Source organism: Durio zibethinus, chromosome 4, assembly GCF_047325235.1.
Source record: "Durio zibethinus cultivar Kanyao isolate XHJ-2024 chromosome 4, ASM4732523v1, whole genome shotgun sequence".
NCBI lineage: Eukaryota > Viridiplantae > Streptophyta > Magnoliopsida > Malvales > Malvaceae > Durio > Durio zibethinus.
The window spans coordinates 837981-860030 of record NC_143165.1 but is presented as its reverse complement, the minus strand read 5'-3'; the positions used below and the strand labels follow the sequence as shown (position 1 = coordinate 860030).

The window sequence follows — 22050 nt, the reverse complement described above, 5'->3', positions numbered from 1 at the left end:
AAAAAAATAGCATAAGGTTGTTTGCTAAGTCAAAAAAAAAAAAACATATAAACATGATAATTCGTATTATTATATTATATAAAATATTATATTCGTATCATATTTTATATAAAAATTATATATTATAATTTATATTAATATAAAAATATAAAATATAATTTTTTTTATTTTATTAAATTTATTTATAATTTTTTAAAATTTTAAATTATATTATTTATATTATTTTTATATTATATTATCATATCACATTTTAAATTATTTTTTTCTATGTCCCATGCTTTTTTAATCTGTCCTAATTTTCATTTTAATCCAATCCAAAACTTTTCAGATTCTGACGTATCAAACAAAATCCATTGATCTTATGCATTGATTTGAAGGGCAACATAGTTGTTTTGGCCTGAAAGAGGATAAATTGAAGTGCTGCTTGCGGCTGACATGGGTGACGCTTGAAGATATAAAAAATGTTGGAGAGTTAAAGAGTTGTGACTTTGAAAAATGGAAGAGAAGCTAAAAAAAAAAAAAAAAAATGCAAATCCCGTAAGCCTTGCGAAGAACTTGATAAAATCACACAATTGTTATTTAATATTTGGCAACTAGTTTATTATAACGATGTAACTTTTTTTGTGGTCCAAGATTTCCATACTAGAAATCATATTTACGAGTGTTTAAGTTTATTTTTGTTACTTATAATCGTTTTATTAACAATTGAAATTTATAGATATTAACATTTTTAATTTCACAATTTTATTTATTAATGATGTAATGATTTGTAGTTCAAATACAAAATTTATATACTACTAATATATCAAATATAAACAAAGATTATTCTTGATGCAGGCAAAGTTTCTTGCTTATGGCAACGAATGAAAAGTAAGAGATCTAAGGTGAGGTTTAGTGTTAGAAAAAAATAAATAAAAAATATAAAAAATAAAAATAAAAATTTATTTTGAAGCATTAAAAAAATATATTTTTAAAAATTATATCTCTAAAAATAATAAAACTTTAAATTCTCTAATAAAAATAATAAAAATAATAATATTAAAAAAATTACTTATAATAAATAAACATATATAAATTACTAATCAAATGGTTATGATAAATTTTTTTATATATCTATTCAAGTTATAACTATTTATTATATAATAATTATTTTTATTTAAATATAATTATTCAAAATATGAATAAAATTAATACAAAAATTAAATCTATTTACAAATAATTAATTTTTTATTTAATATGAAATATAATATATTCTAAACTACCAATAATCTCTCACTTATTTAAATTTTCATTCCTAACCTATTATAAAAATAAGGGATGTTTTGGAAAAAAAAAAAATCATGTTAGAACATTTAAAATATATATATGAATAAAGAAATTAAATAAGAGAAAAATAAAAGATTGACAAAGATTTTTTCCACATAAAATTGAAAGGGAAAGGAAAGCAATAAGACATAACAATTAGATTTGATAATTCGTGTTATCTTATTGTATTTTATGTCAAATATGATTTTAAATATAATATAAATATTTTAATATAAATACGATACAAATATTTAAATGATAAGAATAATTAAAATACGAACTTGATATGTTTATTATATTTATTACACGTGATATGATATAATTAATATATTTAAAATTAATTTATATTTAACACAACTTAAATAACACGATATGATATGATTAAATATAAATAATATGATTAATTAATTTATTTAAACAAAAAATGTTATTTAAATTAGTATTTAAGAAAAAAATTATTTAAAAATTAAAAATTAAAAATTTATTTAAATACCAAAATAATTAGATAAATTTAATTATTAATTTATTTAAAAAATAAATTAAAATAATTTTTATAATTTATATATTATATATACTTACATAATATTATGATTTAAATATGTCATTACAGTTTCATATGAATATAATATAAATAATCATATTTTAATCGTGTGGACTTGATTAAAACATAAAATACTTTTTCGTATTATTATGGTATCATCCTATAATCGACTGATAATGACATGGCCCTTGATGAAGTCACTGATTTCGTTTAATTTAAAGCAAGAACTTGAGAACGATAATTTATCGTCCAACAATAATCATTATTGTTATATTTTTTTTTTGACAAATTGGTAAGATCTGCTAATTATTACTACTACAAACGAAGCTACTACTTATAGCAAAAATATTGCTCTTTTGTTCTAATTAAAATAAATATTCTATTTTTTATATAATTTTTTATTTGAAATATTTAAAATTTGATTTTTATTATTAAAATTAAGAATCTTTCAACAAATTATATAATTATTCACTTTGTATATTAATTTTGAATTACAACATAAGTTGTAATATTTTCTCATTCCCAACAGACCGTAACTATCCATTGAATGCCACATTTTTAAGATAAAATTTCAATTCTTAATGCATAGTTATTTCTTGATTACACATGGTCAATTGAGGACCACATGAAGTAAATATCTGTCTTGACTTTCCTTCAATTATTTAATGAATTTCAATCAATCAAATCATACAAATAAAAAAATAAAATAAAATAACAAATCACTCACAAACAAAAAATTATTTTTGACATAATTTGTATTAATTTTATGTATAGAGCAAGGTAATCTCACTTTTGTGAAGGTGATGGAAAGAAAGTTATGGTTGATAATATAGTTGAAAATTAAATTACCAAATATTGATTTATATAGATGATATTATAATCTATATTAAATATCCCAACCATTTTGTGAGGATAATAATTAAATTCAGATAATCATTTTAAAAAAAATAATATTTAATAATTTTAAATTTTAAATTTTAGAATCACAACTCTTCCATCATTTGCAAAATATGATTTCCTTTGTTAAAAACAAAAAACTTTGATTAGCATAACTATAATTTGCTATTTTTAGTCAAGTATAACTCATTCATATATATATATATATATATTTTGGGTACATCTTAAATTTTGTATGTCATTTAATTGTGAAATTCTTTCCTCTCAATTCTTATAATTTGTAATTAAACTTTCAAAATATTTAATAATGTAATTTAAAAAAATTGTGAAAAAAATAATTTTAGTATGGAACGTTCTTTCAATTATGCCAAATATTACATAAACAAATCATATTTTTATTCTTCAACAGATCTACAAATCAAGTATTCTTTATATCTTTGTAGTCATAAAAAAAAGAAACACTTCAAAAAGATCAAACCTTCAAAAAATTTTATTTTCAGACACAAGAAATTGTTTAGAGCTACAAAAAATCTCAAAAGATTCTAAAAGTTTAAATTTGACAGAAAAAAATAAAAAAATGAAATAATGTTTTTTTTTTGGTAAATCAGGACACTTTGCAGCATTAAAGAATGAAAGAAGAGAAAGAGATAATATCAATCAACACTAGAATTGACTAATTTCGACTGTTCATCATGTGGTTGAAACTCAAAGAATGTTCAACTTCCAAATTGCTGGGATATTGTGATTTTCTCTCTTAATTGGTCACGCTTTCCCCTGTAAATAGCTCACTCCCAATTTGCTTGAAGATCATAAATTGGACAGAGATGGAGAAAAGAGCCCACGTGTTGGCAATTCCTTACCCAAGCCAAGGTCACATTAACCCCATGCTCCAATTCTCCAAGCGCTTGTCCTCCAGAGGACTGAAGGCAACCTTTGCCACCACCCTCTTCATCTTCCAAACCATGAAGCCTGAATCATTTGGCTCCGACATCGAAATCGACACAATATCCGACGGCTGTGACGAAGGTGGCTTCTCGGAAGCCGAGAGCATCCAAGACTACCTCAAAGGGTTAGAAGCTGCTGGATCAAAAACCCTAGTTGAGCTCATCATAAAGCATAAAAACTCCTCCCATCCTTTTGATTGCATAGTATATGATGCTTTACTTCCGTGGGCTCTCGATGTAGCCAAGCAATTCGGCATAGTCGGAGCAGCTTTTTTTACTCAGGCATGTGCCGTTGATTACATATACTATTATGCTTACCATGGACTATTGAGTCTTCCAGTTTCATCGGTGCCTGTCTCCCTCCCTGGATTGCCATTGCTTGACCTCCGAGACCTGCCATCGTACATTTATGTTGCAGGGTCATATCCATCTTACTTTAAGTTGGTGTTGAACCAGTTTTCTAATGCAGAGAAGGCGGATTTCATTCTTATTAATACCTTTTACAAGCTGGAACAGGAGGTTAGTTTTATATATATGGCAGCCTAAAAATGAAAAAAAAAATTTGTTGAATGTGATGATCGCTTCTCTAGAGTTGAATAAACATATTGTTTAGGTAAAAAACTTTAAACTTTTGAATTTATATATTTATATTAGAGAATTCAGTTGATACTTTTTTGTGGTAGTGTAACAAAAGTTACTGTCCTCCTTTTCATATGGTTATGATAAGTTGCATCACTAATTAAAGCATCTCATAATCATCGTAACGCAGTCAAAAGAAATACAAAGATACAACTTTACTTGAATTATTATGTATCTATTTATACATTGAATGGAATCATATGTTACAATTTACTAGTAACAAAAAGTGACTATTTTGAACTAAAAATTTAACTTATTTTAATTTATTTGATTTATGTAGATTTAGAATTCAAATCTCAATACATGTGCTTGTTCTTATCACATATGCATAGTCAAAAAAAATTCATTCGCTGTATTTTTTGTCTCGTCTGATCAACAGGCTGTGGATTCAATGTCCAAAGTGATCAGTCCATTGTTAACAATTGGTCCAACAATCCCATCCATGTACTTGGACAAAAGAGTCGAGAATGACAAGGATTATGATCTAAATCTCTTCAAACTAGACTCCACAAGCACTAAGTGGCTAAGCAACAAGCCACCGGGATCTGTTGTTTATGTCTCATTTGGCAGCATGGCTAACCTAAGCATCAACCAGATGGAGGAACTTGCCTGGGGCTTAAAGCAAACTAATTTACATTGCTTGTGGGTGGTTCGATCATCTGAGGTAGCCAAAATCCCAAACAAGTTCGTGGAAGAGAAGGATGATAAGTGCCTGATTGCTAATTGGGTTCCCCAAACCGAAGTGCTAGCAAATGAGGCTGTGGGGTGCTTTTTCACGCACTGTGGCTGGAACTCGACCATCGAGGCTTTGTGCTTGGGAGTGCCAATGGTGGCAATGCCGCAATGGACTGACCAAACCACGGATGCTAAGTTTGTTGAGGATGTTTGGAAGGTTGGGGTTCGAGTTAAGGTCGATGAAAACGGGATTGTGAGCAGAGACGAGATTGAGTCTTGCATCAGACAAGTAATGGAAGGGGAACAAGCGAAAGTAATGAAAGAAAATGCTAGAAAATGGAAGGAATTTGCTGTTGAGGCAGTCAGTGAAGGAGGAAGTTCAGACAAGAACATTGATGAATTGGTTTCTAAAATGGTGACCAGAACATACAGCTGATCATTATTATTTATTTTTACTAAAAATATCATTAGAAATGATATATATTCCCATGGCATCGACAAATCCGTGCAACCCGCCAAATCGTCCATTTTCGAGTCACTTGAGTTGGAAGAAAGTGAAACAACAAATACCATGGTTGAATATATTTAACTTTCCGAAGCACTGAGTGATTAATCATCGTTCCTTTCTGATAATTCAGGTTATGTTTGAATGGATGTAGTATATTTGCTGCTATTTCAGGTAAATGCAACGAACCATCCCTTGTTCATGATATGCAAACATATCCATCCTTCTTAGACGTGTTAATTGTCAAATTTCAGCCTTCCAGGAAAATTTAGTGGTTTCTTGTTTATACTTTGAACAGCCTAAAAGAAGTCGTCTTGTGTTTCGTGCGGTCTACCTCTTCTAATACACTTAGTAATTTAATTTAAAATAAGATACGATAATATAAATACGATACGAATATAATATAAAAATGACATAATTTAAAATTTTAATAATAATTATACTTAGATTTAATAAAATAAAAAAATATATTTTATATTTTTATCTCGACATGTAATTTTTATATAAAATATAATATAAATATATAAATCTTAATATTTTATATAACATAAATCGTCTGATCTACTTCTAACCCGACAATAACCTTTGCATTAAATGATTAGACTAAAAAAAAACCGGCTCAGTTATCTATGTATTATTCGAAAGTTTGGCTGGTTTGGCAGAGGAGCAAGTATGGTTGAACTAGCCTTGGGGCTGAAAAGGGCAACAGATGCTTCTTGTGGGTAATTGAGAAACATAAAAGAACAAGCTTCATAGCAAGTTCATAGAAGAAACGTCAGAGAAAAGGGTTGGTAGTTTTGTGGGAGTCCTCGATAAGATCGATGTTCTAGCTCACACGGCAATTGGTTGCTTCATCACTCAGTATCTATGTATATTAAAAAAATAAAAAAAGACATTATCTTAAAATGGTATGAATCAATTTAAATTTGAATTGATTCATATTAATTTTTTCACTCCTTTCAAAATGTTGAATCCTACTTCGAGTCAGTCAAATTTTGATCCTGACTGATTTTCGAATTCAGATTAGAGCAAAATAAATCAAATACCATTGCATACAACATAGCAAACACAATTAACAATTTAAATCGTATAATATGCAATATAGAGCAGTATTATTTCCAAATCCAAGCACAATAACTATTTTGATGATTACTACACCAACAAGGCTTCTATGCAAATCTAGTTTTTCAATATATATGTTAACTATATTACCCTTAATTTTTGCTGCATTCAGCAAAAACATCCATTTTATCAGTAATACCATGAATAAAAGCCAAGGTCTACAAAAAATGACCATTGGAACTGAATTGAGCATCGAATATATAATCTCTAAAGTCTCCCCTCCTCGGCGCTATTGTCATCTTCCGTCCGACTGCCCAATTTCACAATGTCTTCCACGAGAATTTTGCCATCTATTGCATTGAAACGATGAGAACATATAGCAGTCACACTTGTGAACAGATAAATCAAGTGATCGACAAACAACTTAAAAGCAACAATGATGCAGCAAGAAAGCGTAATCAAAATTTATTTAGAGATTTATTTTGATAAAATTATCTTTTTCCCATGCCCAATTTGGGAAGAAAAAGGAAATTCATGCTATATGAAGAACTGTTTAGCTTACCTCTATCTTTGGAAAGATTGCTGATGAGTTCTTGCACACCCTCCTTCCCCAGTGTATCCTTCAAGTATATAGCAGCAGCAGCTACCTCCTCAGGAGTGACTTTCCCATCATAATCTCTGCAGACATATGACATTTTTCACAAAATTGACTACATAGGCCAACTTCAACAAAAAGGACCTGATACTATTTCATATAACATAAGTCGATGAACATTTCATGATTGCTTCAGCTAATATTATTTAATCAAGATGGGATCCCCGACAGGAACACCAGCAGTTAGAACTTGAGACTCCAACTTGGAGGTCTCGGGTTTGAACCGTTGGATGTACAAGAGGGGATTTATGGGACGTGAGAGGGTTACCTCCAACAGTGTAGTCCAAAAAAAAAAAGATAATAATGGTGACAAGAATAATTAACCCTGGACACTACTGTAGCCTAGTAACCCAAATATTTTCAACTTTAAAATCTTTATTGCAAGGTAACCCTGCCATTGCGATCATTAATATGCTAGTAACTGTGCCCATGTGATGATTGATATGAATAACACCAAACTCCATTAATCCTTTTCAATAACAGAACATAACATCATGATAACAAAACATCATACTGTTTGCAGGCAACATAGAACAAATACAAGGCAGGAGGAAAGGAAACAGTCCAAAAACAAATTTGCACCTGTCAAGTAATCGCCAATGATCACCGATTTTTATGTCTACATCATCAATTTCCTTCTCAAGATTTTGGAGCATAGCATCAACCTAAGAGTGACAAGAATGGTAAATAATTTGCTTTCTATCACATATGATAAGAAAAAGAGAAACTGCAATAAAAGTTAGTTCCAATAATTCTTACTTTTTCAATAAGCACCGAAGAAACCTCATCACTTTCAGACACTTCACTAGAATGGTCAATCTCTTCTCGTGCCGCTCTATATGCCTTAATGGCATCCTTTTCACCATCTGCACCTTCTTTCTCTACCATGCTATTATAAAGTTCTATCTGGCAACATTGGCAAAAAATCCAACATCAACAGAAAATAAAAAGGGGCGGAATCAGAATTAGAAAATTTATCATTTCTTTAATGATTTTTCCAACTTAAAAGGTGCAAGTAGAGACCAAATAACGCTTCTAATAACCTAGTAAGCTACTAGTGAAAAATGAGTACTTAAAACATCTAGTTCAAAAGAATACCATAAGGACATTGCAAAAAGACTGTTTTATTTGTTAAATTTTCTTCCTTGACCTCTGACAATAACTAGTTAAAACTAATATGTAGACATCATTCACATGCAGTTCTTCTCAACAACCAAATCACAAGATATCCAACTGTATAACATACCTCCTTATTGACAAGACTTAGGAACTCTTCACGCTCTCTGCTTACAGACTGCATATTAGGAACAAAGTAAAGTCAAATCAACATTGCAAGTGGCAATGCTAGGAAGAAAACAATAGAACAGAACCAACGGAATGACAATCACTGAAGAAAATCTTAAAATCGAGTCCTTACAGATGCTGAAGCTAAAACAGCCAATGCACGACTAATTTCACAGAGCTGCTCTTGTTTTTCCAATGCTCTTGCTATAGCCTGTTCTTGTGCTTCTCTAGCTGTTGGGATAGTCATCTCTTTCAATGCAACATCCTCATCACTAGCTTTAGATTCCTTCATCCTTTCCAGTTCTTCTTCTTTCTCTTCCTCCTCCTATAAAGGTACCGATTTAGAACAAGCAAGGCAATTCAAAAGAAGTGCTCAAGAACTCCAAAGCTGCTTTTAGGCTCATTTCTAAAGCCTAAGTTGAAAACTTCAAGACTAGAGGCCTCTGTTTACATGCATTAAGATTATACCCAACTATTTCACAAAAAAGGGGAGCAACAGAACCCCATAGCAGGCCTCAATAGTATACAACCTACAGTAGATGAGGCTATTCAAATGATAATAATATAAAGAAAACATCTTCCTTCTCAACCTTGATCAGTTCTTCCTGCATCTCAAGGTACTCCAGCTTCCTTCTCCTTTCTGAAACAGAATCTTCAGATGGTAAAGTTGTAACACCAACAGTATCCACAACTTCATCAGGTAGAGAAGAAAGGGTAGCACGAACAGCATCTTCTGGCTTCAGCTTTCCTGATACAGTGAAGGCCCTGCAGAGGGTATCAAAGCATAATAATACAGATTCAGATCTGATGAAAGAAAAGGTAGACATATGCATCATCTATAAACTTCGGTACCCACAAAAGATGGGAAGAAAGAAAATAAATGGAACTTCAAATCACCTAGAAAGGATCAAAAGGGAAGATGGGACTGAGTGATTAAGAGACAAATCTAGCCAATCCCGAAGCTGCAGGCAAGACATTAACCATGTTTAATAGTAGCATAAAATTCTACTCAATATTGCAATTAATTGCATATGTCATCAACAACTTATAATTGCAAATAAGGTGCAGGTAGAGATTGCAGATTCTCAAGCCCTTAATTGGCAAACAGAAAAGTAAATAAGCTCATAAAAAATTAAAAAACAACACCTGTTGACGCATTTCTTCTACTGAGAGCACTCCAAGCATGCCTCGCTCCCTACAATCTTCACGAAGTTCAGCTTCTGATAGGGACTCCACGCCCTCTGCTTGAATCAGCTTGTCATCATTCTTAATCCTAAAACATAAATAATAACTATAAGAAAATAGTAATAATAACAACATTCTCAATGACTTCAGAAATACTGAAAAAGGAGAGAGACAGAGAGAGCGACACACACAGTTTAAGGATTTAAAAAAGAGAGCTTAGTTGGATCCTAAAAGTTAAAGTGAAGGAGAAGCTAAAGAAAATAACTTGCCTCAACTAAAAACCATTAGAAAGAAAACCATAAATCAAAAGAATACCACACTTTGCTCAATCTTCTATGTGAATTATTATAGTAAAATCCTCCTGAACAATGGATCAATATTTAAACAATTTTATGCTGTAAGAATCAAACCCAAATGTCAACATGACTCAGTAACTACTCCTCTAATATTTTTCATATTTGCTTCTGCCCTATGCTTATTCTAACACTTCCAAGTTAACCAAAGATAATTCCGCTAAGAGAGAAAATAAAAGAGGAGTGTAAAATAGTTTTATCATCTGAAAAAATAAAGAGTCAAGCATGCATATTTGCAGAAAAATATCTTTGCATCAACTGCTCCATATAGAGCTTGGAGTGTGCAGCTTACTCTTCCATAGAAATAAACAAATATATGACAATATAAGGATTAAAGATTCTGTGATCAAGCAAATATATGAAAATGTATTGATGCTTCAGGACAGAACAACGGTTTTAAGTACCACCACAGTATACAAACTTACCGCCTTAGTTCTCCATATATGCTAAAAACTTTGCTACACAATCCATATATCAATAAAGGCAGAGTATGAGATGGAAGGTTCCAATACAATGGCTCTCATGTACCAAAAGCATTCAAGGAGACATGCCTATGTATTTCAAGTTCTAATTTCAACATTATATATTCCAAAGTGGTATGAGTAAGTTACCAATTTGAAGACCCCCCCCCCCCCCCAAAAAAAAAAAAAAATCAGAATACTAAATAAATAAACGAATACCCATTCCATGAAACGTAGTGGTTTTAAATTTCAATACAACAAGTTATGCTTTAGGAGATAAACTTAATTATATTTAAACTTTACAAGTGGAAAAGAGAACCATCAATAACATGATAACCAGATACCTCTCCAAAAGCCAACATGTTATAATGAGTTCATATATGATCAAGTCAAATAAACTCAGGTAAAATTAACCCGCCCAAGCAACCATAATGAATCACAAGTTCAATGGAGCAGATCTGGAAGCGTCCATTCACTCCTCTCGGCTACATCCAACTCCACTGACATGTGCTGCCAAAACAAGTTACATAATGGTTACTATAATTCAGATTGGATAAACAAGTATTACCATTGGAGTCTCTTCCTAAGCATATAACGCAAATATGCATCTGTTCCGAAGGGCCTGATTCCCATATATTTGCACATATTTACCAATCGAGGCCTGGAACAAAACAAACAGAAGAAAACACATGAAAGAAAATTGCACAACTATGCTTAATTAACAATTAAATTTAAATTAAATAGTCAAATGCTTTCAAATACAAAACCATTAAAAATGGAGATTAACCTGCTGATATTATCCAGAGTGAGTTCATCATTAAACAGCTTGGCAAAGCCAAGAATCTCCTCATTCGAGACACCATAACCCCTTCTGACCTGCAAAATATCAAGATTGCAATTGCTAAATTTAAGTAATGGAAACAAGGGAAAACAGACAAGAAAAACAGTGGGTGAGATAGGATCTTACCCTATTCAAAAATTCATCAAGATCTTCGGCAGTCTGCCTAATTTCTCCACTCCTTGAATTTTTAACCTCCTTTGCCATTTCTTTGACTGTATCTTGAAGAAACTTCGCATATTCTATTCTTGCATGGAGCTTCCTTTTCAGTGCTTCCTACATGTTCAGCAAGCAAAAACAAATGCATTGAAAAAACAACAAAAAAAAAAGGAAAGGGAGGGGAGGGGAGGGGAGGGGAGCAGAGGCATGCCACAGCCACACACACTTGGCACAGTTGACACAAAAAATCTGCCTCCTCACAAACAGACACATAGGTAAGTAAGTATATTAAACAAGTGCACTTCTAAATGCCCAGCTACACAAGCAAGTGTGCTTGCATGCCCTATCACACGGAGAAATCACGTGTATCCCAAAATTTGAGTAATTCAATATTTAAAAATGAAGCAGAAAGATTCAGTCCATTTTGTACCAAAGGAAACTGGTGAATATAAAAAAAAATACTAGCTGCTATAAGTTCAACAGAAAAAGAAACAAAATGGCAATAACAATAACCAGTAGACTTATACGGAAAGTAAGATGCCTACCACACTCATTCAATAATATTGTTCTGAAGGTACTTTAACATCCTGCTGGTTAAAATCATTCTGATCCATTCAAGAGGCTTAAATCAAGGTGCACACACATATTAGTTCAAGTTTTGTTCACATATATGATCTCAAACAAGTATTGAGAACCACCATCCCTTCTTTATATAAAAAAATTTCAGAAAATTTAATGCATAATTTATTAACATATGCAATCATAATAAAATTGAGAATGAAAACTTCTGTTGTTTGGAAAGAAAACTATGCAAATAAAAAGATATCAGTTTAAGCGTGAAAAAGAAAATGCTGGCTCATTCTAACCCACTTTATGACTTAATGCATGTATAAAGGACAAACCTAACTTCAGTGCTTCCTGCTTTAAAAGGAGAGGTTCTAAAAAGAGGTAATTTGAAAGAATGCCACTGTACCTGCTCTTTCATCTTGTCTTGAAAAGTAGATGGCAACATGTTAGGGAACAGTTTCAAAAAAACAGGCAGAAGAAATTCCATGAACGGAACTATGATAAAAACTGCAAACGGAACTAGCCTAAAGATATCAGCGGTAGTTCGAGTCAGCTGTTGCCTCTCCCTTCTAGATAAACTTCTACCACCAGATAGCTTTAGAAGCAATCGTGAGCTAATCCTCACATCAGCCCAAAGTAGCTTAAAACCCAACCAATAGTGTTGCAAAGTTGACTGGATTTCGTGTTTCCAATGAACAAGTTTCCTTGCCCAATCCTCCCTGCAAAAAGGTATAGAATATCAAATATGCAGTACATCAAAAATAAATTCAAATTATGTAAATTGATTTATTAAAAAACCTTAAGAATTAAAGTATAGCATTTGACCTGCTCATAGAAGCTACAGCTTTTAAAGCAGGACCAATTCCAAGAATTGTGACCCAGATTCTTTGCAAAATGGATTTGACAACCTTCTGAGAATCTTGCAATCGTTTAGCCTTCACTTTTGCTTTAGCAGTACTCAAACCTTCAACAGCCTGATCACATTCTTCTGCAGATGCTTCCTTTCTCTTTGTAGCAACCAATTCTTCATTTTCCTCATCATCACTACTTGATTCAGGTTGTTTAGCAGTAGCAGTCGAAGAATAACGAACAGAATAGGACATCAATCTGACACTCAATGGAGAATTGAATTGAAATTTTGCACTTCCAAGACCCAAAAATTGACATCTATAACTAAAGTATCCTAATCCTGAAAAACCCCGTAAATCCTTTTTGGAAAGAGAATTTACATCCAGTTTCTTTACATGATTAAAATCTTCAGATGGATGGGCCACATTGGATCTATAACTACGTGATTCCAACTTTTGAGTAGAATAACCAAGACACTGAAAGATCTGGACTGAGTGTGATGAGCCATTCAAGTAATCGGAAATAAATCTCTTCCTTCTTAAAATCACTCTAGAAGCCATTATCAATCGTTGTTGTTGTCAACAAGAAGACATTCACTTTTCTTGAACAACCACTCAATTAACCTGGTTGAGATAACATTTCAAATAAAGAAAAAAAAAAGAATATTATTAAATAAAAACAACACCTAACAAGTTCATAAATTGAAAAATGGTGTCAACATTCAAAACTCTTCTCTTGTTTAAATAAATAATCTCTGAATTGCATGACATCAACTCTTTTTTAAATAAATAATCCTTAAATTGCATCACATCAATCAAGGAGTCAAGATTAGTAGCTGGTCAAGTAAAATTATATATATTTTATTTTCTTCAAGTCAGACAATTAACAAATAAACTCAAACAAAAAATAGGAAAAAAAAGCTTCAAAAAAACCATACTAAACAAATTTTGACACACACCAAAGTATCTATTTCTCATAAAAAATAGATATAATAAAAGCAAAATAAGCAGAAGTTGATATAATCTTTCAATTTCCTTTTACTATCAGTTTGCTTTTCGTATCAGAGAAAAAAAATTTTCTTTTCATATCAAACAATACAAATATAAATTTTCATTTTGTTTCAAACATAAAGGTTCTTAGCAACTAAACAGGAATCCAAAATTTGGAAAATTCCAAAGAAAAAAAATTGAATATATATTTTATAATCATAATTCATTTTCAGATTCGACTAATAAATATTATAAGTAAAACGAAAATTACAATAAAATTTGAAGTTGCGAAATTCAACGATAACCAAGAAAAATAAATTGCTGAATAAAATGGTATCACTTACAATGAGAGAGCTTGTTGAGAAAGAATATTTTGGATCGATCAATACATAAAAATTTGAAGTTGTAAAATATAAGAGAAAAAAAATCAGGGTTTTTTATAGGGAAAAAATGGGAGGGTTTAGAGAGAAAAATAGGAGGGTTTAGGGAATGGGAATAGGCAAATTTCAGGCGGTTTTATTATATAACACTATTGCAACCGTCGGCTCTTTGATCTTAGCTAGTGTGACCCGATGGTCTTTGAATATTCTTGATCCCCAAGACAAATGAAATATTAGTATGTTTTAATTTGAGCATGTGCGAAATTAAAAATCTTGGAAAGTTTGTAAAAGAAAATTATGCCTTACAAAATATAAGAAATATTAAAATATTATTTAGGAGTAATTCATTTTCAAAACTAATACAAAATTAAGTAAACTTCATAGTAAATTATCAAAATACTCATTATTAAAAAATTATATTATTTTCTCATATATATTATTTTTGGAATTTTATCAATTATTATTCAGAATGAAATTTATCACAGAGTATCAAATATAAAAATAAAAAAATAAAAACCACAAGAATATTATGTAAATTGAATTTAACTTAAAAAATTTTATTACCAAGGCCATCGAATTAGCAACGAGGGTCTGGTCCTCCAATTTCAATTTGACTCATGAAAAAAGATCCAAATGCAAAATTAAGTACATTATTTTTTTTTTTATTTGTGTGCATAGTTCATGCCACTTTGACAATTTTAATAGAATTAGAAAATTGTCCATGGTTCGTTGCGGTTACATATTTTTTATTTTAATATATATTTTTTAAAAATAATAAAATATTGAAAAATTATAATGTAACAACTTAAAAAAATTTAATGAATAAAATAGAAAAATAAAATATTATTATAAGATTTAAATCAAATATGAAAATGCATTTGCTTGGAGTAGGAACACAAATTAATTATTGTGTATGAAACAATTTCATAAAGAAAATTATTTTTTTATCAAGAGGGACTAAAGAAACAAAAAAACTCTTACTTACGAAACTTAATAAAGAAGAGAAAATAATACCTTTAATTAAGGGCAACATAAGCTTAAAGTAATGAGCTTAATCCACAACCACAACTTCAACAACCTATTCCATGACTTTCTTAGCATTCTTTTATTTTCTCTTTATAATTTATTTTAGATCTTTTCCCAACTCACCATAATCCACTATGATGCCTTATTTTAAAAAAAAATCCAAAATGTATGATAAAAGTAAGAAAAAAAAAAAAAACTAAAACTGTAAGAGATGTATTAACATGTTTTTCTTTAAAACATGTAATAATCTATACTTAAATTGCATTTTTAAAGCAACAAATAAAAAAAAAGCACACCAAAATTGTTTATGCAGAGCATAAATCCTAGACGTTTTAATAAGTTTATGGTGTGAGGAAAGCATATTGAAAGCTAAAGTTACCAACCGAGCCGGTGAAATTTGAGCAAAGAATGATATTAATCAATACTTGAATCAGATAATAACTTCAAATTACAACTTAAAAGAGGAATAAATAATAGCACAAAATTATTTGGTAGATCTAGGTTCCCTTATTAAAATGAAGATCTAATAGCCATAAAATTTAAGTTGGTGGCCATCATATTATAAATTATTTTGCTCTATAATGATAATGTTTGTCACTCGATTAACAAAATTTGATACCTTATACATAAACAACAATTTTCATCTATTAATAAAAAAAAAATTTAGGAACTACATTCCCTTTTAAAACTTATTTTTCCTTATCTTTGGTCACTAATGCTATTTGATTTTGAAAAAAAGTCTATTAATGATTTATTTACCTAACAAATTATTTGAGGTTAACTAATTTTTTTTAATATTATTTAACTTCCGCAGATTTTTCATCAAACAGACAACTTTAAAATTTTTAAGTAATACTTAAAAAATTATTCAAAAAAGTTGCATATATCTAAAAAAAAGAGAAAATATAGAATCTATAGATCTAAAAGGAGTCATGAAGGAATTACTTGCAAATAGAATTATTATATTACTGCAAACTTCTACAACTTTATTTATTGCCACCATTCTGCCCAATAGAAAAAAGTAAAGAAAGAAATAATCTACGAGTATTCCTCAAGATACTAAACTTGTCCACATATATGTTCTTGAAAATGCCTTTCATAAATTTCATATATCAACACTTTACAATTCCAAAGCTTGTTCATAATCAAACAATGAATGCATCAACTAATGTACAAAGGAACTATCTACCATCACTTGTTTGGTAGAACTTTCACGCATAGTCATTGTAGACGACGATTTTGTCTGAGTCTACTGTTTTTATTTTAATTTAATAATAATAATAATAATAATAATTTAAAAAATATAATAATAAAAAAAATGAAAAAGGAGATAGAAACCAGAAGGCTAGTACGGCGCTGCTGTTGCCCCCGACTAGCCCCCAGTCCAGCCCCTAACCAGTCTCCTGTTCAACCCACCTACAGCTACCCCTATAACCATCATTTGCTCCCCTTTGAAGCTCCTTAAAAACCTCATAGATTCTTCCCCTTGAAACCTCTCTCTCGGACCCCCCTCTCAAAAACCTTCGGACCCCCATTTCCAAAAACTTTCAGACAAGGAACAGACCCCTCTCAAAAAACCTTCGATCAGATCCTTCAAACCTCGAAACATCTTCCTTCAACAACCACAAACACCACGCTAAACCTCTTCCTTCAACAACCCCAAACAGAACCCACACCAACCAAAAGAAAAAATAAACAAAAAAATAAAAACAAAAAAAAAGACAAACACAGTCCCCCGCATAGAGGAACCCAGTGCCAAAGTTACCTGCAAAAGCAAAAAAAATCACGTTAGTCTTGTTTCAACAAAACAAAACAAAAAAAAAAGAAAAAAGGGGAAACAGAAACTTTAAGCCCTGATCTACGCTAATCAGAGCTATTTTCGACAAAAAAAAAGGTCAGATCTAGGAAGAGTGCTTCTTGGAGTATTTTGACATTTTTCGGTCACCGACGACCACCGACAACCACCACTGACGGTGACTCAGACGGTGACCAGAGCGACAGTTGGACGACCAGACGGTGAGAGAGCTCTCCCTTTTTTTTTTTTTCTGAAATAGAAAAAGAATAAATTTTTTTTCAATTATATATAAAAGACTAAGGAGCAAAATAACGTCGTTTTAGGTCAATGAGGATCCGCGCGTTGACCTGGATCCTACCTGGGATCCGCGTAACCCTACCTGTGGACCCGCTCTTCCAATAGTTGCTGACCGATCCAATTGAACCGGTTTGAACTGGATCGAACTGTAGACCGTTCAATTGAACCGCACGTCGAACTAACCCCTTTTCAGTCCAACCAAATCGTCATGGACTGGATTGTTGACCGATCCGGTTCAGGTAAAATTTTTTTTTAATTTTTTATTTTTTTTATATATTATTAGTTTTGTTATTTTAAGTATTTTTATATATTTATGCATGATAAGTTTTTAAATTTGTTAGGATAAATATTAATTGTTTTAATAATAATAAAAATAAAAATAAGTAAGATAATAATTAAAAATATATATTAAAAATGCTAAAAAAAATAATTTTTATTATTTTTCCTACCTAAATGTTGGAAGGAATAAAAATATTTTTCTAAAAATAATTTCGCCTAGATGTTGGGAAATTATTATTAATAAATTTTCATAAAAAATAAATATATGAGAAATTATTGATTAATTTTAAAAAATCACTAAAATCGAACTTGCTTCAAAAATTCATCTAGATGTTGAAGATTTTTAGAGATGTTCGTATTTTCTTAAAAACGGAACCTCTTTTTTTAAAACCAAAACCCTAGGATTCTAAAACCCCTAAAATACAAAATCCCTTAAATCCAAACCCTCTAAAATCTGAAACCTTAAAACCTTTAAACCCTTAAATCCAAACTCCCTAAAATCCAAAACCCTAAAATCCCAACCTTTAAATCTAGACCCCAAAACTCAAAATCCCTAAAATCCAAAACCCTAAAATCCAAATCTTCAAAATTTTAAAACCCTAACCTTGAAAACCTCTACCCAAGCCCTTACTCAAAACATTCTAAAAATCCTAAGGACACGTGTAAAAATTTCATTTGAAGCAATTTATTCCCGAATGTCACCTAGATGATGGGTATTTAGAAAATTTTACTTCGTTAAGTCTTTTCACACGATTTTTTAATTCGCATTAATAATAAGATTAATAAATAAAAAGTATAATAGTAAATTGGGATCTTAAATATAAACAGTTGCACCTAAGCTCTGCTTAGATGTTGAAAAGTCGGGGTGGCCTCATTATACTTAAGAATCCAACTTTTAAATTGCATTTCATCCTACATAACATTCATTGGTATACATACGTTAGCATGTTATTATCAGTAATTATTTGTACTATTCTATCTTTAATCTTTATTTACTACTTGGTGATAAAATATTTTATAATAAAAAAATAATACTTTCAAAAAAAAATTATGATATTACAAAAAAAAATAAAAATAACATTCTGAAAGAAATAATTTTTGGTACTCTGCTTAGATATTGGAGAGTCACCAACAATTTTCTATAAAGAGTGTTATTTCATTTTAAGGATTGTTGTGTTAAATCTTAAGCGAAAAGAGTTATTTTAAATTCTGCCTAGATGTTGAAAAATTTTAAGATAATTTTTTAACTTAAAGATTTTTTCAATATTTCTAAATAAAAATTTTAGCAAAAATATTTTTTAAAACGAAAGAAATTAGTATTAAATTTCAAGTCAAAACCATTTTTACCCAACACCGAAAATAACGCATAATTAAATGGTACCAATTTATGGGCGTTGTGGGGGTGCTAATCATTTCCTACACGTAACCGACTCTCGAACCTAACTTGATTTTTCGTAGACCAAAATTTATCTTTTTGATAAACTTTAAACATATTTTTATAGTTTTATTATAAAGATAAATTTTTTGATGGCCAATCACACCCTAACAAAGATTGGTGGTGACTTCTTTTATTTATTTCGATTTTAAAACTCATTTATGTCTAGCGATCTCAAAACCGTTACAACAGTCATTAAATACTTTATGCCTAACATACGATCCAATAGTTATTGCACAATTTAATTCTTAAATTAACTTGGTTCATATGTAAGATGTTAAAATTTAATTCTAATTTGATCCAACATTATAGCATAACCTTGGTCATCTTCACAATCTCAAAAATATTCCAAATATACAAGATATTTGAAGAGTAAATGACATCATATATACTTAATTTTAGGGACAAAGTTTAAAATCATTATAAATTATTTAACTTAAAATATCAAATTATTAAAGAATGGTCTAAAAAGTTCCATTTTATTTACTAAAAAAAATTTAACTCAAAGCAATGTTTTTATATAGGTAATACTTTTTCATATTAAAGCAATATGAGTATCTTGCAATAGTTTTTTTTCCCTTAGGCTCCCCTTTGATACGACAATATAGTAGAACTTTTGTCATATTGACAGTCTAAAAAAAAGTTTCAAACATAAAAGACATTTAAAGAGTAAATGATATCATACGTATCTTAACTTTAAAGATAGGGTCTAAAATTATAAACTAGTTAACCTAAAATATGGACTTATTAGAGAAGAGTATAAAATTTTTATTTTATACAATAAAAGAAAATTTTAACTCTAAGCAATGTTCTTAAATAAGCAAAATCTTGTCTTATTAATGAATTATGAGTCCCTTGAAGTAGTTTATTGTGCACTAAGTTCTCATCTTCCATATGTTGGAAAAAATATTCTAAAGCAATTTGTGATATTATGACCAAAAGCATATTATCAAAAAGTATAAAAAATAAAAATTTTAGACCTTAATCGAAAGAGTTATTTGACAACATTCTTAAGGATCACATTGATACATGCATGGGCTTTTGTTGGACTTCATTTTTTAAATGTTTTGAACTAACATTTCATTACTAAGTATTCAACCTAAAGAACTTGAAATTCTAGTGCTCATATTATAAATTAAGCATAAAAGACATTTATGTAAGATGTTTTTAGAATGAAACATTTATTAAATTTAAATATATGAAACTTATAAATTGGCAAAATTAACCACAAAAAAAGAAAACAAAGAACCTAATTAGTTATGAATTAATAATGTTATGCAGTTATGATCCTTAGACTTTAGAGAATAAAAAAAATTCATATTAAAATTGATTAGCCATAGAAACCAAACAACTAAGACTATAACATACAAATAATCAATCTATTTTTGCAAAGCAATAAAAAAATTCATGTTAGAATTGATTAGTCATAAAGAGACCAAACAACTAAGATTATAACATGCAAATAATCAATCTATTTTTACAAAGCAATGACAAAAGTTATAGTTTTATCAAACAAAAAACATGTGGAGAAAATTTAAAAGTGAATTACTTAGGATCAGTACCTATCTATAAACTAAGGATTCAACTATATCCTATATTTACCTATAAAATAATAAAAAAAAGACAAATATGAAGATCACATATTGGTATAATTTTTAATAATAAAAGCAAAAATTGCTAAAAAAAAGTTAAAGAAACTAAAACAACCTTTGCTTATTGGTCTTTCCACTTCCATCTTTAGTAGCATGGTGTGCCACGTTTGCACCAAATTGGTTCCTTAGAGATTTTGATAACATTTGGCTAACCTTATTCTGGTTTTGAAATTATTTCAAACCAAATCAGCAAATCTCCTTAAGTGTTCATAACAAACTTTACTAGTCAAGAATTTGTTTAACCCAAAACTAATGTAATGTTAAATAATTCATCAAACGGAGTAAAAATAAAGAAGATTTTCTTAAAAAGATAGAATTGATCAAATTCAAGACCAAATGCATATATTTAACTGCATCATTCCATGTCCATTATTTAGAAAATCCACATTCTTTAAATTGTCCATGTAATTATCATAAATCTACCTTTTCAAAGGGTACAAAAACATCATTCCATTGCATGCAATTTACCATAATGAGAAAACATTCCAAGGATGGCATACATACTTAATAAAGAAGAAATAAATTGATAAACGAAGTGAATAATAAAAATTGCATCATATTGAACTACCTCATTTGACTAATGAGAACAATAGAACTTAACCAAAAAAGATAATAGGAATATTAAACAACTTGCAATTAGAAAAGGGAAAAAAATAAAGTGTTAGAAAGTATCAAATATTTTAATCCTAATTAATAACATATGAGCAAATGAATAAAGCATTGAAATTACAAAAAGAATACCTAAAAACAAATCCCTAATTTGATTTGAGTGATGTCACCATAGTTATTCGATCAAAGAAACTCTTTTGTAGGTAAACTTTTTTTTTTTAACATTCAAGTTTGTTTCTCTTAAAGAGAAAAAAAAATTATTGAAGTCAATCATAACTAAAACACAAAAATATAAAGAGTGTATAATAAATTCAAAGGTTGCATAAAATTCAACAATAAATTCAAAAGTATAATGAGCTAGTATGGTGTAAGATTGTCATCATCAGAATGTTGTTTGAATTCCTAATAGTAAATGTATATATATGTCTCTATGCGTTATAAGTACATTAAAATTTTACTTTGAAATAGCAAAAAAAGTTGTTATGGGGCAAAAGCCTCCCAATAATTTTCAAGTTTTACATATGTGACCATTAATTATTGGAAGAACCAAATATATGATTATTTATGAAAAAAAATATGATCAATTAATAAAGCTTATTTACTTCTAATAGTTTTAAAATCTAAATCAAGTTAAATTAATTTAACTTTTGCATTAAAGTTGTTAGCTAA

The 22050-nt window shown here is 29.7% G+C and overlaps 2 protein-coding genes across 2 annotated transcripts; one reads left to right on the top strand and one right to left on the bottom strand.

Annotated features, from left to right (window-relative positions):
* The first annotated feature begins 3354 nt into the window (after window positions 1-3354).
* Window positions 3355-5738, top strand: LOC111287873 (UDP-glycosyltransferase 74F2-like). The gene is made up of 2 exons (XM_022878547.2): window positions 3355-4206; window positions 4706-5738. Exons 1-2 carry the CDS (start codon window positions 3568-3570, stop codon window positions 5435-5437), a joined length of 1371 nt encoding a protein of 456 aa, XP_022734282.1. The 5' UTR covers window positions 3355-3567; the 3' UTR covers window positions 5438-5738.
* An 840-nt stretch (window positions 5739-6578) lies between these two features.
* LETM1 (LETM1-like protein) lies at window positions 6579-14548 on the bottom strand. Its single transcript, XM_022877798.2, has 15 exons — window positions 14253-14548; window positions 12896-13542; window positions 12477-12789; window positions 11474-11620; window positions 11294-11382; window positions 11075-11167; window positions 9654-9780; window positions 9405-9469; window positions 9098-9272; window positions 8641-8832; window positions 8470-8517; window positions 7983-8129; window positions 7806-7888; window positions 7131-7246; window positions 6579-6918 (listed from the first exon to the last, which is right to left on the bottom strand). Exons 2-15 carry the CDS (start codon window positions 13477-13479, stop codon window positions 6836-6838), a joined length of 2262 nt encoding a protein of 753 aa, XP_022733533.1. The 5' UTR covers window positions 13480-13542; window positions 14253-14548; the 3' UTR covers window positions 6579-6835.
* Between the last annotated feature and the right edge of the window lie 7502 nt (window positions 14549-22050).

Bases quoted from the DNA above. Each gene is read 5' to 3' on its own strand.
- LOC111287873 (XM_022878547.2), top strand. From the start codon at position 3,568: ATGGAGAAAAGAGCCCACGTGTTGGCAATTCCTTACCCAAGCCAAGGT. The intron at 4,207-4,705 runs GTTAGTTTTATA...TCTGATCAACAG, and splicing joins TTTACAAGCTGGAACAGGAG to GCTGTGGATTCAATGTCCAA.
- LETM1 (XM_022877798.2), bottom strand. From the start codon at position 13,479: ATGGCTTCTAGAGTGATTTTAAGAAGGAAGAGATTTATTTCCGATTAC. The intron at 9,781-11,074 runs GTAATACTTGTT...TTTATGTTTTAG, and splicing joins CTTAGGAAGAGACTCCAATG to GATTAAGAATGATGACAAGC. The intron at 7,889-7,982 runs GTAAGAATTATT...TGTCACTCTTAG, and splicing joins CTTCGGTGCTTATTGAAAAA to GTTGATGCTATGCTCCAAAA.